The 15,363-nt window shown below is 44.1% G+C and overlaps 1 protein-coding gene across 1 annotated transcript; it reads left to right on the top strand.

The window, feature by feature from the left end:
- Nucleotides 1-611: 611 nt before the first annotated feature.
- Nucleotides 612-14,426, top strand: LOC149366294 (lysosomal protective protein-like). Its single transcript, XM_089555708.1, has 11 exons — nt 612-669; nt 3,053-3,227; nt 4,457-4,619; nt 5,819-6,064; nt 6,786-6,877; nt 7,015-7,117; nt 9,211-9,399; nt 10,856-10,977; nt 12,104-12,263; nt 13,466-13,558; nt 14,262-14,426. Exons 1-11 carry the CDS (start codon nt 666-668, stop codon nt 14,343-14,345), a joined length of 1,431 nt encoding a protein of 476 aa, XP_089411834.1. The 5' UTR covers nt 612-665; the 3' UTR covers nt 14,346-14,426.
- Nucleotides 14,427-15,363: the final 937 nt, after the last annotated feature.

Here is a 15,363-nt window from a genome sequence, read left to right as displayed (position 1 = left end):
TGCTTTTAAATTCCGGCAAATGCTGTCTTCGTGCTTATGATCCTAATTCGGGTAATTGCTGCCTTTGCGTTCTCTTTTTATGCTCTCATTGTATGCTTCACTGCATCTGTTTGCATGATTTATATGCATATATTTCTCTTATTGCACCCGCCGCAGTGGCTCAGTGGTAACGTCGCTCGGCTGCTGGCTCGAAAGACGCGAGTTCGATCCCGGCCGCGGCGGCTGAATTTCGATGGAGGCGAAATCCTAGAGGCCCATTTACTGTGCGATGTCAAAGCACGTTAAAGAAATCCAGGTGGTCGAAATTTTCGGACCCCGTCACCACGGCGTCCCTCATAGCCTGAGTCGCTTTGGGATAAATCAAATTTCTCTTATTTCTCTTGTATTCTGCCTACCAAAGAATGTTGAATTCTTTTCGACCTCAAATGTAATGTGTTATTCCGGTACCGGCTTGAAGCGTGCGCCTAGACCTGAGCGCAAATTCCACTGAACAATGACGGTAGGAAGCGCTTTATCAGTTATCGTATAATGTACAGCAGGCATCGCGCAACAAAAGAAGCTTATGGCTGTTCCTATCATCAGAGATAAGCGCCACGCTTCCACAAATTGAAGCATGCGGCAGTCGACCAGGCTTTGAGACGCGAAGCAATACTGGCTTTTTCAAAATGAGTACGTACCCTGTTTCAACTTTAGTGTTTTCTATTTTCTCTTCAAAACGGTAGATTGCGCTTAGGAGTCTAGATTGGGTTCTTCTTTTGGAAGTCTACAAACACATTGTAGTTGTACCTAATATGGTAACCTATCATTGTTCTGAGGAGATGATTCTGAGAACGCCAACGTTCTTTTTTCACTGAATATTAGGCATATCCGGCTACGGGAGATAATAATAGACATATTTGCGGGGAGCCTTGGGTAGCTGGTTATCCGAAGGACTACTTGCGTTTTTCGCCCACACATATGTCGCGTTTTTCACACTTGTCACATATGATCTCACAAATTCAGAAAAAAAGGCATAGTAACAAAGAGAAAGCATTTTTTGACGGCGGGAAATTCCGTGAGCTATATTTAATTATCGCTGTTTTCGTCGCTCAATATGCGGCAGTTTCGCCCGATATGAATTGTTGTGACAGCTATCAGTTTTATTAATTCGTAGCATAGGATGACATAAACATTCTTTCGGAGCTAACCCTAGTTTACTTAACCTGCTACTTAAGCTCGCATGTAGTGTAGTTTCTAGATTATTTCTGGACACTTGATATCAAACATGAGGGCCTTCCTCTTGGATATTAAACAGTTTTTATTTTCCCCACCGTCTCACAGCTCTCAATATTCTATTTTCTCGTTCGTAAACTACTGTGATTAGCGTTATGTCTAGGAAGAGGATTAATGTATTCTGTATTAAATCAAAATTCTGATTCAGCTGGGCTCAATCTGGCATCGTAATGAAAAATATTGTGTTTTCACATAAACTCGAGAACTCTTCGTTTGTACGAACACGTGTTTTCTTTGCTTGTAAAATAAATACATCGGCACTTCTGAAAGTAGTGTCATGCAGCACAAAGAATGGAAAGGCATTTCCAAAGCACTTAAATAATCTGCAGCTTCAGTATTGTGCAGATTGAAATTGTGGTTTTGATTGTCTGAAGTTTATAGCTTCCATAATACTTTTTTCCTGTGGACATTGCTATCTTCGTGCAGAAATCTGACCAGTCTGCAATCGATTTATTGATGTCAGGGCGAGAAATAATCCGCCCATAACTTTGTTTTTGTTCACACTGCGACATGTTGCAAAAATGAGACATATGAAATCTTGCGGACGCACACACGAAGCATGACGGGAAATCAGCTTGAATCAACTTTTGGACAGTAGCATTAGCTTATTTATCTAGTCAGAAAATTTGAAGAACATTATCTTCCGATGAAGTGCAAATAGTGGCGATTTGGAAGCACTGAGGACTACTGAAGTGTATCGACAAGGGCAGCCATACCGACGTCACAAGCAGAGAAAATGATGATGCAGTCCAAAGTGCAAGCGTTGGTCTTGTGGAAAGGTGCCTCTGATTCAGGTGAAATTAAAGGCAAGCGCGAGAGAGGCATTTACAGTTTCCAAACAGTTTCCAAAAGAATAAAGCACCCCGAAAAGGCGGAGGGAAGAACCACTAAGCTAAACCGCAAAGGCCGGTTTTCCACTGCAATGCTCGTAGAACTGCGTCCACGATGCTCTGAATTGTCCCTGATGCCTAATAGAGGCCGAAATTTATAACAGTTATTCTAGATAGCCGAAGGCACAAAGGCTGTTTTAAGGCACTCACTATCTACAACGCTAAGTGGTTTGTTCATAGAAGAGAAGACAGCAAAGCAGAGGCTGACAGAAAGTTAGGTGGGCGTATGAAATCAAAAAATTTGCAGGGAAACGGTGGCCGTAGCTGGCAAAGGACATGGTTGATTGGAGAGACATTGGAGAGGCCTTTGCCCTGCAGGGGACGTAGTCAGGCTAATGATGATGATGATCCACCATGTAGCCTGTTATTACCCGGAGCGTTAGGGGAAAGTTCTGTGTAGGTCTGTTAATTCGAGGGTGAAGGGACACATTTTTATGGATGATATTGTTCAGCCTGCAATCACCGACAGAGAAGAAAAAATGCACGTATTTTAATCACGACCCCCCCTGGAGCCAAAAGCCTTCCAGAGTGACCGGTTTGCCATGGCATGGGATCCACTTGAGTCTCGGTGAAGCGATTCTCAATCGGCACAAAATGCTGCCTTCGCCATTAGGTTGTGGCCGTTGTCTTCCCTCAATCATTCTGATTTGAAACGCAATTTATGTGGGAATCAACCTTTTGCAAACAAACAAGTAACCACCACAAATGTGGAGTATGTCCGGAAAATTGTCTTTAAGCAAAATAATGCCACCTGGGCGTGTTCCCATACAAAATGACTTGATTAAAATTAATTGTAGCCTTTTTCTTTTATTTCCAGATATGCATTATGAAATGCAGCAATATAGAGGTTGGCACTAAATATATTATATTCCATGGATGTTTCGTTTCAGCCAATGAAAACTGGAAATGCCAGGTGGTCTGGATTTTAATGGCAGCATCAATGGCCTTCTCACAAGGACCGACTGGAGACGAAATCCTATTTCTGCCAGGTCTGGCTGAGCAGCCGAACTTCAAGCAGTACGCGGGGTTTCTTAACGTTGGAGCAACAAGGAAGATGTTTTACTGGTAAGACTATAAAAAATGCAACCAATATGCACGGTAAAGCGATGAAAGGCCATTTTACGATCTGTCGATTGTTGCAAAACTACGATAATTGGTGCAGTCCCTTTATGCAGCCCGCGTTAGGTAAAAGACGGCAGAGGACATAAAACAGCACGTACAGAAAATAGCAACTGTCGTTGCCCATGCAAGGTGGGAGTGCCTCTATGCACGTTTTCCTCGGTTTTATTTTACCAGACAATATTTAGGCGACCCAAGCAGATTTTTTCGCGCCCGCAGTAGGGGAATATAATGTTCACTTTAAATTCTAAACGTTCTTAACACCCTTTAGTCCACGACACCGAATTTCTAACGCGCATGGCTCTAGCAGTGACTAGCTATGAAACATGGGGCGGTAACAATCTGAGGCTAATAAACATGCCACAAGGTTTGCTTTACCTACAGTCTTCACTCCTAACTGCTGGGCTTTCGTATGTGGGAACAGTCATGTAATCTTGACAGTATATTTTAACCCTGCGATTTCTTCCAAGGCTTTGATTGCACACAGCAACTTCAAAGCTTGCTTTTATACTGATAATTTTGTATTGTTTCACTAAGAAACACATAAAAAACCTTGTTTAATAATTCTAAAGCATCACAGTGGTTTAACTTGTATTTAAATTGCCGCCGACCACTTCGTCCCACTGTTTTTTTTTTTCTTTTTACATGGTGTACTTGTGCTACTCGACGTCCAAAAAGCGGTTTCAACGCTTGAGAAACCTTTAGACATCAAGACTAATGTAGCCGCTGGCCGCGTGAACTTGCGTTGGGCATAAAGAAAAATAAAATAAGAAAATACGAATGTGAGACAGACGTGTTCTCTTCGCCTGCCTTACCTCCTTAGGAGAGGCATATCTTCTTTCATTATGATGAGTGTAGGGGATACGAATGCTTATGGATGCTACCGAAGACCTTGTCCGACAATCCTGTAATATACTTGATTACAAGTGGCAGCTAATAATTCTTTGTTCTTGCTGCCGAGCATAACTCTCGGCTGCAGACTTTAAAACCTAATGTGCATTTACTTTTGAAGGTGATGCGCGGCGCTGGAGATGAAGGTATTGATTTACCCGTGCATAGACATGTAAAAGATATGATCTTCACAAAGACCTGATTCAAGATTGCAACCTGATGCAAACAGTAACTTGCCTTCAGCTGCTCCTGGAAGACATTAACTAATTACTCATTTTGTGCAGGTTTGTGGCGAGCCAAGGCTCACCTGACAAGGACCCGGTGATGCTGTGGCTTGACGGCGGTCCGGGGTGCAGCGCCATGGTCAGCTTGCTGAAAGAGCATGGTCCGTTCCGCGTGGCTGATAACGGAAAGACTCTTGTTGCAAACCCATATAGCTGGAACAAGGTATCGAATAATTATTGCGAGGTGTTATATGTACCATTTTCATACAGTCAGAAGGCATGGGGAATTGCACAAAAGTGTGCTTTCGTGCAAACGTAAAATATAAGCGTGACAATATAAACACCGATTAGCTTGATTGACGTCGCTGCTCTGCAGCGATACTTCCCGCTAGATGTGATGCACTAGCGTACACTTACCTTACTGCACCTACCTTACTTAAAGGGGCACTAAAGAGGATTCTGAACTTGTCTTTTTGCCGCGGGAACTCGATCTACACGTTCCTAGCATTCTTAGAAACAGTGACTTATTACCCTGTGTGGCCGATTTCCCCAATTGAATCGAATTAACGTCCGGCTTCCGCCTTTTTTTTTTAATTGTCCCTCGTACGGTGGGCGGAGTCGACCAACTCGTGGAGCACCTTTCACCCAGTCCCGTGGAGGCTTTGCTTTCGCTTTATTTTGTTTTTTAGGTTTTCACGAATAAATAGTTCCATTCGCAGATAATATAGCCGCAAAATAAGCCCGAAGAAATAAAAATACGCGCGGACTATTTGCTACTACGGACTACTACGTATTACTCCGCCGATGGCACAGCAGCAAGCCGCCACGGGACTGGGTGAAAGGCGCTCCACGCGTCGGCCGACTCCGCCCACCGTACGAGGGAGAGTTAAAAAAAAAAGGCGGGAGCCGGACGTTAATTCGATTTAATTATGGAAATCGGCCACCCAGGGCAATAAATAGAAGTTTCTAAGAAAGCTCGGAACGTGTAGATCGAGTTCCCGCGGCAAAAATCAAGTTCAGATTCCTCTTCAGTGCACCTTTAAGTACCTTTTCGACAGAAGCTTCTAAAATAATATCTTTGTAAAAAGAGTTGCTCCGGGGACTTTATCAATTGTGCCGACTTTGGGCGTTCTGTTTGAATAATTTGCGACACTAGCATGGGTGTTTACCTCAATGCCTTTTACTCTTAACCAAGCATAAGCCTTGGTGGGCAGCTTTCTGTTTCAGTAAGAGATCACCTTGTGTCCTGCTGTTGGTTGCACCAGCATGTACCTGCTGGTACAGGTTGTACCAGCATGTTGTACCAGTGCTGCTCGAGAAGAACGTTAGCACTAGGATTTCTTTTGTATCTCATGTTGTAAGGTGCCGTTTTGGTGTAAAATGCGCCGTCACATTTGTAACGACCCTGGTTTCTTTTGTTAGCTTGCCAATGTGTTGTACCTGGAGGCACCGGCCGGCGTTGGCTACTCGTACGACCCCTCGGGAAACTACACAAGCAACGACGACTCCACAGTAGACGACATTCAGGGGGCTCTTCTGGATTTCTTCAGCAAGTTCACCAGCTTGAAGAGCAATGAGTTTTATCTGGCCGGAAAGGGAAGTGCTGCTACGTATGTCGCCATGCTCGCTTCTCGTCTACTGAAGGATGCCCAAGGAATCAACCTCAAGGTAGGTATGGTCAGCTAACCAGCTTCGGTGCTGTTAATTCAAACTCGTCAATAGAGAACTGTCGGGTTGCACCTGTTATTAACTTCGAATGCTTCGATGATCGAGCCATAACCATGGGAATAATTACCACCGATGCAAACTGTTGTGAATGCGTTCTACCTTATGTCGGAAGTAAAACCAGATTTTGAGTAATTATTTTCCAACTGAGCTTCAAAACAAGGGCAAGATATACACATTTATTTTATTATTAGGCGAGGTCTGGTGGTTAGAATGTGCATGTAGCCAACAAGTAAAGGGTCATTCGTAGAGACAAGCATGAGCCTTGGTTATCCCGCTTTCTATTTGACGAAGACATCACCTTCTGTCCTGCTACTAGTTGTATCAGCATGAAAGTAAATCCACAGTGCTGCTTCAAGAAGAACGTTAGCAGTAGGATTTCTTTTGTTTCTCGTGTTGTAATGGGTCATTTCGGTGTAAAATAGAACAGCTTTGAGACAATTATGTGGGGAAAGTTCGATACGCAGTGTGATCTTTTCGTGTACTGATGAAACGCCATTGGAAGGTGCAAACTGTGTGAGCAGTTTGTAGTGTTTTTATCAGTGGCAGTGATATACATAAACCTCCTGTGGATTCTTGTTTGAGGTCATGTTGTAATAACATACGGTCTATTTGTTTCCTGACATCTGTGTAACGAAAGGAAACCGCGCCCTTTGCTTTCCAGGGATACGCCATCGGCAATGGGGCACTCGACTTCCGCACTATAGGAAACTCTCTGTTGTTCTTTGGCCAGTACCATGGAATATTGGATAACGCGTAAGTACGCACGCCACGACTAGTAGTGCATGTTGTGAGCATCTTGTATGCCTATTACAAAACTTTCTATATAGAAAAAATTAATTAATATTCTAGTTTAGTAGGGTTTTCCTTGACCCTTTTCTGCTCCACAACAGGTTGTGGAACAGCCTACTCTCGTCGTGTTGTAATGGCAGCGCTTCTGAAGAAACCTGCAGCTTTGTCGAGCCGCCGTTCATTTCCTTGGAGTGCGACACTGCCGTGCGTATGCGCAACATAACTTTTTCAGCTGTTTTTATCTCAAATGTTTCATTTACTTGCTTTGGAATATATTAAAAAGTAACCGGTAGGAACGAACTTCCACTACTAACAGTAAGCATGAGTCTATTGCACTACGCAGAAGCGTAGCGAAGAAGTATTTGATATGTTCGGTTAAATACCAATTTACCCAGAGGTCATTACGTAAACTTAGCTTCCGAGATTTAACCGATGCTTTAAACAGGATTCGGCAACAGCCTTTTTCACGCCCCACTACATGAATAAATAAATGCCTAGTGATCAACCGCACCGCCAAAAATATCCAAACCGAAAGCGCATGGGTTCTGCGAGATTGCGCTGCTTAAATATGAAGACGCTTTATACTGTTTAGGAATTTTTAAAAAGGCAAGCTTATTCCTGGAAAGGTGCAAAGATATTGCGACTGGCCAGTGCGTGCGGATGATGCGAAAAGTGCATTGGGCTTTAGGGCAACATCACGCACACGCAAAATTCGCATCCAAAGTTGACACTAGTTTAAGGAAACATAGTGGCACTCGTCGAAGTGGTGTCCACTTCATTCATAAGTCACTAGTTCTTACCTCAAAATTACCTCATTCTTGCAATAGGTGAATGGTGGACATATTATGGCTACTCAGAAATTATCAGGTACGCTGAGATGTAGGAATGAGGTATAGCCGATTTTGTGATCGAAGGCCTCTTTTATAGCTTACGACAAAGTTAACAAGGTCGCGCATTTTGATCCCTATGAAAGCAGACGCCGAAAAAAAAATTTAAGCGGGAATCTTACGTGGCTGCAACTTCTAACAGTTAAGTGACTGCAGTCTACTGCCCGGCTGTTGCTTTATTTCTTTAAGAAATTAAACCAGCCAAAGAGACGCACATAGCAAAACTGAGAATAATAAGAGTAAGATAGGAAATAGGCTTTCCTATCCTCCTCTTTTTATTCGTAGTTTCTCTGTGTGCGTCTTTTTGACTGGTTGCATTTCTTAATATAATGCACCAGCTAGTCCAACAACGTGTTTTACTGCGTTATTACTATATTTTTCACTGCTCATCAAATTGAAAAACGTAATTTAAAGCCATTCTTTTGGTAAAATTTTTTGGACAGTCTGTAGACTGTCCATAGACTCCAGCCTAAAAAGTCATAAACTTCCTACAGACAAATCTTTTAGACTAGTCTATAGATAATACAAATCCTACAGACAGTCTATAGACAATGTACTGATTTATGACAATACACTTTAAATAGACTTTTGAATATAGGCTATGAACACGCAAAATAAATTATCTACAGGAAGGCGGTTAGACTCTATACGATGTCTATGACACAGTCTAGAGAAAATTTTATAAGGGCTGTGTGCACAGGTTGATTTTTGCAGCACTGTGGTGCCATCACCAGCAAACACAGTCGAAATTCAGCCAAACCTCTATTAGAAATCTCTAAGTCTTCTACCGTAAAACTCCGTAATGCCAGGTGACATTAGACCCACGTTAACAGGCACACCATATACACATGCATCTCTTAGAATCAAGTGGCGACCCACTGAAGAGATACTATCCGCCTTATCTAGCAAATTGCCTTCTTGATACGTATGGGCTGGCTAGTTGGTTGTGCATACTTAAGACTACAACTCAGTCACAACACGGACAACACTAGCAAAGGGCGCAAACACAGGCGCTCTAGGTGCCCACTTACGTTAAGGGATGACCGGTTGCTCCACCTTCGGATTACATACCCTCGCCCTGCCCGCTTCCTTTTTTTGATGGCAGCTAAGATGTCATTAGCTCGCGTTTGTCCCCTGAAACATCCTGCTCCCTTCGTGTGGTTATTCCTGTAGTTCTACCCTTATCCCGCCGCCCACTCTTTGATTTAAATTCAGGCATTTAGTTTGCCTCCAGATTTCAGCTCCGCATGTGATTACTTGCATGAAAGAACTTTTGTATACGCTCCTTTTCAAGGATGCGGAAACGGTGGTATTCTTAATCTGTGCTCGCAAGTACGCTACAAACTATGAATTTTCTTCTCGATATGTGGTCTTAACGCTAATTTGTACTTGCTCTGTTCCGGTTCACAGGTAGAGGTGGCAGCCCACAACATCATAGAGCGGGGGCTCAACAACTACGACCTTTTCGACACCTGCATCGGTTTTACACCAAGCATAAATGGCGGCAAAAGACATGATGCTGCACAGAAGGGATGGTCCACTTCACCTTACCGCAGGACCCAGGAGTTCTTGCTGCGGTGCCTCAACGTCAAGCCTTCGGTGCGTATTCAGAACGCTGCCGTTAATAGCACTCGAATCAGCAATGGTGCCATTATTCAGCCGGTTTGAAATGGCCGTAAGTGAATATGCGGGCGAACACGCCGGCGCAGCAGTGGCTTAGCCTGGATCATTCGTCATAGTAAACCTTATAGTCCTCAAAAGACCACACTGAATAGTGCTTGCTTGAGTAATGCCGCCCGTATACTCCGCGACTACATACTCTAAATTCCTCTCATTAAAATTTCTTTATCTCTCTCGAGATGAAAAATCGCGGTTACAGAACATGTGCTTGCCTGACATAAACAGTCTAAGCAGCACGAGGAGCCTGCGCAATCACAATGAAGTGGGTGACTTCTTAACAGCATTAATAAATTATTTCAAAAATTCGGCTCTGGCTGCGAAGCTTACTAAGAGGGGAAAGACACGTACCTGATTCACAGTATTGGGGCTTTGGGTTCTTCTGGCGCCTACCACTCATGCAGGCATGCGCCGGGGGTAGGCAGTGCAGGGAAGTTAAAGACACTTTATTATTACAACTATGCCAGTTCACGTTAAAGAGCGAAACCGCTATTGGCTACTATAGAATGCGACGAAAGAAAGAGCGATAGGAGGGGATAATCGAACCCAGTGCGATACCAGTGAGGACAAATGCTTTCATTCAGTCGTGGTGACCGCTCTTTTTGGGTAACGTGAATGTGGCTAAAAAACTGTGACAGCTCAAAAACTGTGCCTGGTGAATAGTGAATGTTTATCATTAGAAAGACCAACGAAACATATTGAGTTCCTTTGACATGTTCCTTAACTTGCATGTTGATGCCAAGATAGTTTTTACATGGTCCAGTTTCTTTAAGTACAATACAGTTACCCTAAAAAAAGGCGCCTGCCAATAAACGCCAACTGCTGTCGCATTATCAAGCATAGGTTGTTTGGATTTTGAAACATAAAAATAGAACTGAAAGGCTGAAATATTATTGCTTACAAAATATTTGCTCCGGCCATGCTTTCTCTTTGAGCTGGTTGGTGTTTTTGCAGTTTATGAAAGGAGAGGCAACAGAAAACAACAACTTTGAATTTGACGTGAAGAAAATGAGTTGCCATTTGGGAGAAGTTTCTACACTAAACTTATTTGGATGATGGCGGCAATTATGTCCATTTTAACTTACATCACGGCATTGCTGAATTGGTATAAGATAACCACACAATTGCGATTCCAGTTAATGCTTGCTTTTCCCTCGACTGAACGCTGAAGTTAGCTGCAGCTCGTTAGTTAAGCTGCCACATCACGAGAAAATTCCGACGACGTCACTTGAACTAACGACACGCTGCTAGCAGCCGGCACTGCGTGCTCTCTATTTTTAAGCTTTTATAGCTTTCTTATACGCAGTGAGCGTCTGTATATGCCCGAAACACATTGTTCTTCACGGAATTTTTACACACAAACTTTGCTTCCCGACAGAAAAACTTTGGGTCGAATCCAACGTGCCTGAACTACGACGATGTGACGATGTACCTGAACCAACCTCAGGTGCGGAAAGCGCTGCACAGCGACCCGTCTCCTTTGCTTTGGACTCCATGCAGGTATGTTATTGGGCATTATAACGTTGAGATAAACACACTTTGAAGGGTGAATGTGGGAAGATATTTGTGAAGGTGTCACAACTGCATCTTGGAGAAGGCAGAGCGGGTCAAGTAAATGGGAAAATGAAAACATATAATGCGTGCTACAGAATACCCTAAAGCAAACATATTATATGTTGGACACTATATACAACTCCTTGCATGTTCAAAGGAATAAGACTTCTGTGCTGAGATCTGTATGTGGAGTAGGGGCTAGAATATTGCCGCGTAAAGGTTAATAGTGTAAAGTGTAAAGGTTAATAAGCCAGCCAACCGCGTTGCTGTTTTTCGACGTATGCATCGCTTTAAGTAAAAGAGATTTACCTCCAGGTTTCCTGTGTTTTGATCGGTGTTGGTGTACTGTGTTGTAAAGGAAAGTTCTATGACGTCCCCCACGAGCAGCGACTGTTCTTTTAGTCTGTAGTTAATTCTTAGAAGTTGTAGCTGTTTAGAATACGACATTAGCAAACGCGATCAATGGTTCCCTGAATGATGGTAGTCGCTTCAGCCAGGGGATCAACTATCTTGAAAATAGGAGGGCTTAGGAAAAGAGACCTCCGTCATCCTAAGAGAGCGAATAAGTCCGGAAACTACACCCAGCACAGTACTGATTCTGAAATAAAAAAGAAACGCACTTCAACACCATTGTCGCACCAGACGCTGATGACGTTCGGTAGGATCGTTAACGTAGTCGCCAATACTTTGCCGTATTTCCTTTATCATTGTTCGCTTGTTCATTAAACATTTCCTAGCATGCTTAATGGCCGATTATTGAAATGGAAAATGGGTGCAGAGTAAGTCATTAAGGTAGGTAACTGATGAGTTTCCTTCACAGCCAGATATGTACCACTGAATGCAATTTTCTATGCTTGTGGTATCTAGCTCAGATAAAACACGTGCTAGGGTCGAAATCAAATCATGAGCGTGCTTTAGTTCCTTTGCTGTTTGCTAGAACAAAGTAGAGGTCGCATTTCTGTTCGCTATTGCCGTAATCAGTCTCTTTTATTTGAAATATTTCGCCTCGTGGACCATAGAGCCTCTCCTTAAATGACCTTCCTTACAACTATGCTCTAATCGATATCCGCAGCGACAGCCTACTTTACGCCACCCAGTACATCACGGTACGGGACGTCATCAAGAAGCTGGTGGACTCGGGACGCCTGAAATCGCTGTTCTACAGTGGGGACACTGATATGACCTTTAACGTCATCGGTAATCAACTGTTCGTCGAGAGCCTCGGTTTAGAGGTGAAGTACATTATTTCTGTTAAGCCTTGATAAATGCATGGGAACACACAAAATACTTTGTTGTGGATCAGGATGCGAAGTAGCCAAGACCAGAGATCAAAACCAAAATCTTTTAGCATTCATGATCATAGATTATAAGGTACTTGGTAAAGCAGCGCCGCCACTGCACCTCTGAACTTTGCTAGAACCATGCAATCCTTACGAGCGGCCACAAGGATTGCGTACAATCGGCTGCGGCAGGCCTCACAAAAAAAATTCCCAGGTGATAAGTGGTCCATGAGACACTGATGAGTGGTGGTGGTAGTAAAAACGTTTATTTTAACACAGGTGTTTGGGGCACACAGGCCCCTGGACCCCAGTACGCTCAACTTTCATGTTCCTACGGTCCATGACGTCCGCAGCCCGGTCCGTGGCGGTCTTCTGCCGGTCCGGGTCCTCCGAGCGTAGCAGCATTCCCCGGTCCTCCCAGCTAGTGACGTGCTCCATGCCCCACGGAGAAGTATCCGCCGGGCATTGGAATAGAATGTGGGAAAGGGTGGCGGTGTGGTGGTGGCAGAGGGTGGAAGAGGTTTTAGTCAGCGTTTGGTGGTAGCGGGACCTAGTATGAGGGGCTGGGAGGGTTCGCGTCTGGAGGCAGCGCCAAAGGGTATGGTGAGGATGGCTAGCTGCCAAAGCATAGGTCGCCAAACACGCTTTCTTATTGCTTGGTTTCTTTGCTTTATCTTTCTACTTGCATTCGTTTAATCTTGTGGCACGAGGCACGGGATGTGTGGCCCGCGTAAGCGCAGTAGTGCTGGCACACCTCCCACTGCACTGTTCTCCCGGGACGCGTGCGAGCCGATTCCCACGGCAAAGCCCCTGCCGACAGTTTTCATTTATGGTACTTTTCTCTATAAGCAATGTTGTGCATGCAGTTACGCAGCCCTTTTAACATTGACCCAACCAGGTGGCGTGACACGAGTCTCTAGTTATTTATTCCTCCCATAACTTTTTGTGCTGCCAGAGGGAACGCTGCTTGCGGGCTCCCGCGTTACCGTTGTAATTTTTTTGTGCTCAGCATTCCGGCATTATTTCTACCAATCGTTTTCATTCCACGTACTCATGTAAGATTTTATACCTGTGTAATGGTGAGCCTTCCTTGAACACGAATTAGCGCACACTAGTTTCCGAGCTTCATTGCCTACTTATGTGACCTTGCACAGACCCTGTCTGAGTACAAGCTGTGGAAATTGAACGAACAAGTTGCCGGATACTACCAGACCTACAAGGGAAATGTCACCTTCGTCACTGTAAAGGTATTGCGAATGCACATCTTTTCCAAAAGTATGTGGGTGAGAGCTAAGCTGCTAAGCGCCACCAGTCTTCTGAGGGATGGATTTTTGGTGTATTAACACGGCCGCGACGTTTCGTCCATCATACTCGCACTTAACAGTTTTACACATGCCAAAGGAGTCCTGACTGGTGCCTAGCAGTGGCACAACATCGTGGCTCTTGGGAAGCGAGTTTTATCACTTTTCAAAATTTTTCATTTCTTTTCCTACTACAAATTCGTGGGCAGCTGTAAACGCTTACGCTTGATTTAAGCCAACATAAAGCGCATTTTTTGTTCTGTGGGCGCAGTAGAAACATTTGTATGAGCTGCAGTGCAGTGAAACAAGAAACGTTTCTTTTGTTGTAATTTGCAGTTTTTTTTTTGTACGCCGCTATAGCTGCTTTGCGTACACGAATGCTTTGCAATAAATCCGGAATTTCTTGCGGAGTGCCTCAGACTGTGAAGTAACTTATGGCACGTGGTGGGAGAAGTAGATCTACGTGTATCACAATAGCAGCCCTTGGTAGCTAGACGTAGTGTTCCTGAATACCTGTGTCTGTCTTTGCTTTTTCTTTTCTGCTTTCCTGTGGTGTTTTTCCTCAATGCCTCAGTGTTTAACATAGTCCGGAAAAAAACAAATTAATATTTTTTCCTGGAACTGCTTCATCACTACATTCGTTATCCAGGGAGCAGGCCATCTGGTTGCGCAGAAAAAGCCTGAAGAAGCACTCGCCGCCATTTCACGTCTTCTCAAGCCGACTGCATTTTGAAGAGGCCAAATAAAAACAATATATTTGCGACAAGTCAACAGCAAGGATGCTTGAGCTCAAACTGTGTTCGCATTTCTCACTATCTTACAAGAGAAAATTAAATTGTGTTCCATGCGCATCAATAGCCTCTTTTCCATAGATGTAACCGCTCACTAGTATGGCAAGTCCCCAATCTTAAACACTGGTCATGTAGGAACTCCACGACGGAACTTAATATTTTACTGAAAAGAGAGAACTGCACACAGAGCGGAATCTAGCCTATTCTACAAAGCGTCCTACTAGACCAGGAATAATTTAATTTACCAAATACCCTGGTCGGTCTTCTTTTATTTCGTGCAGATGTGACGTTGTCACTTCGGAAACAACATAACGACGCAGTACACTAGTAAAGTATACATAGCCTATGAGTCAAACATTCCTGAACTATTCGGACCGTGCATTAGGCGCACTAATATCTCTTATTTCCTCCTTTGTAAGGGGACTGTCGCAGTTGTAATCTGGCCATCTTGCTTCCTAATTACGAATCGTTAAGTAGTAGTAGTAGTAAAAACATTTATTTTTTTTTTCAAAAGGAAGAGTTAGGGAGTAGGGGATGGGGATAGATAGATGTAGAGCTACAGTGGTCGGTCTTCCCTAGTCCAGGATCCCGTTGGCCTCCGCCGCTGCCTTGGCCCTCGTCACCAGCATGAGCTGTGTGCTCGGGTCGGAGTCAGCCAGGAGGGCCTCCCACTGCTCTAGACTAGGGCTATTTACCTTTGGTAGTAAAGGGCTTTTTTCGCAGCCCCAGGTGGCGTAGTACGTTGTCGCGTAGCCCCCCCCCCCACCACACGCACTCTTTCGCGTATCTGTTCGGTCACATTTTGTGATACATGGGCCTGCTTGGGTAAGTGTCTGTTTGTAGTCGTCTGAGCGTGGTGGCCTGCTCTCTGTCGAGGATATCCGCCGGAGCCGAGTACTTCTTGCGCGCTCCCAACAACGCCTTCATTGCTAAACGTTACCGACTTTGCACAGCGCCTAT

The sequence above is a fragment of the Amblyomma mixtum genome, chromosome 1 (genome assembly GCF_055824585.1).
Source record: "Amblyomma mixtum isolate Tamu chromosome 1, ASM5582458v1, whole genome shotgun sequence".
In the NCBI taxonomy this organism is placed as follows: domain Eukaryota; kingdom Metazoa; phylum Arthropoda; class Arachnida; order Ixodida; family Ixodidae; genus Amblyomma; species Amblyomma mixtum.
Note: the sequence above shows the minus strand (reverse complement) of the source record. Positions and strands in the feature narration are given on the sequence as shown.